The sequence below is a fragment of the Corvus brachyrhynchos genome, unplaced genomic scaffold (assembly GCF_000691975.1).
Source record: "Corvus brachyrhynchos isolate BGI_N302 unplaced genomic scaffold, ASM69197v1 scaffold141, whole genome shotgun sequence".
In the NCBI taxonomy this organism is placed as follows: domain Eukaryota; kingdom Metazoa; phylum Chordata; class Aves; order Passeriformes; family Corvidae; genus Corvus; species Corvus brachyrhynchos.
This window is the reverse complement of record NW_008236186.1, coordinates 95,791-96,619: the sequence shown is the minus strand read 5'-3', so window position 1 is coordinate 96,619 and position 829 is coordinate 95,791. Positions and strand designations below refer to the sequence as shown.

Genomic DNA, 829 nt, shown 5'->3' with positions numbered 1-829 from the left:
GCGGGGCCCCCAGCCCATGACGCAGCATGGAGGAGGCCAGGATCTGGTCATCCTCGATGCGGTGGGACTCCAGCCCAATTGGGGGACACCCTGGGGACAGCAGGGGGTAGGGGGTGATGGGCTTCCCCCCCAGCCGGGTGTCCCTGTCACCCCAGGAACGGGGACACTCACTTTTCTTCTCTGCCGGAGGGGTCCATTCCTCCTCATCTGGATCCCACTTCTTTCCTCCTGGTTTTTTGGGTTTTCCTGGGAAAGGAAAAGGCTTAGTGAGGGGGCAGGGATGGGGACAGGTGTGAGGGGACAGGGATGGGGGCTGGCACCCACCTTTGCGCTCCTGGCCCTTCTCCTCCACCCAGCGCTCTTCCTCCTCCTCTTCCTCTTTCTTGGGCTTCACTGTTGGCGAGGTGATACCCACCCCAGGGACGTGACACCAGTCCCAGGAACGTGCCACCCACCCCAAGAATGTGCCACTGATGCCGGGAGTGACACCCACCCTGGGAACGTGCCACCTCCCTGGGGATGTGGCACCCACCGTGCAGACATGTCACTCACCCCAGGGATGTGCCACCATCCCTGAAGACATGACACCCACCCTGGTGATGTGACATCCACCCCAGGGAGGTGACACTCACCACGTGGATATGTCACCTACCCCAGGACGTGACCCACCCTGGTGATGTGCCACCCACTGTGGGGATTTGACACCCACCATGGGAATGGAACACCCAGCCCAGGGACATGCCATCCTCCCTGTGGCTCTGCCACCGACCCTGGGGCACACAGGCCTACCATGGGCACATGTCTCCCCCCGTCGAGCCCTGCCCACCCC

At 63.0% G+C, this 829-nt stretch overlaps 1 protein-coding gene across 1 annotated transcript in view; it reads right to left on the bottom strand.

Annotated features, from left to right (window-relative positions):
• AEBP1 (AE binding protein 1) overlaps positions 1 to 829 on the bottom strand; it is a 9,819-nt gene that overhangs the window by 4,455 nt on the left and 4,535 nt on the right. The window contains exons 7-9 of the mRNA XM_017738699.1: positions 325 to 539; positions 172 to 246; positions 8 to 90 (exon numbers count right to left, since the gene is read on the bottom strand). Of these exons, the coding sequence (XP_017594188.1) occupies positions 8 to 90; positions 172 to 246; positions 325 to 539 (373 nt within the window). The remainder of the gene's footprint in view (positions 1 to 7; positions 91 to 171; positions 247 to 324; positions 540 to 829) is intronic.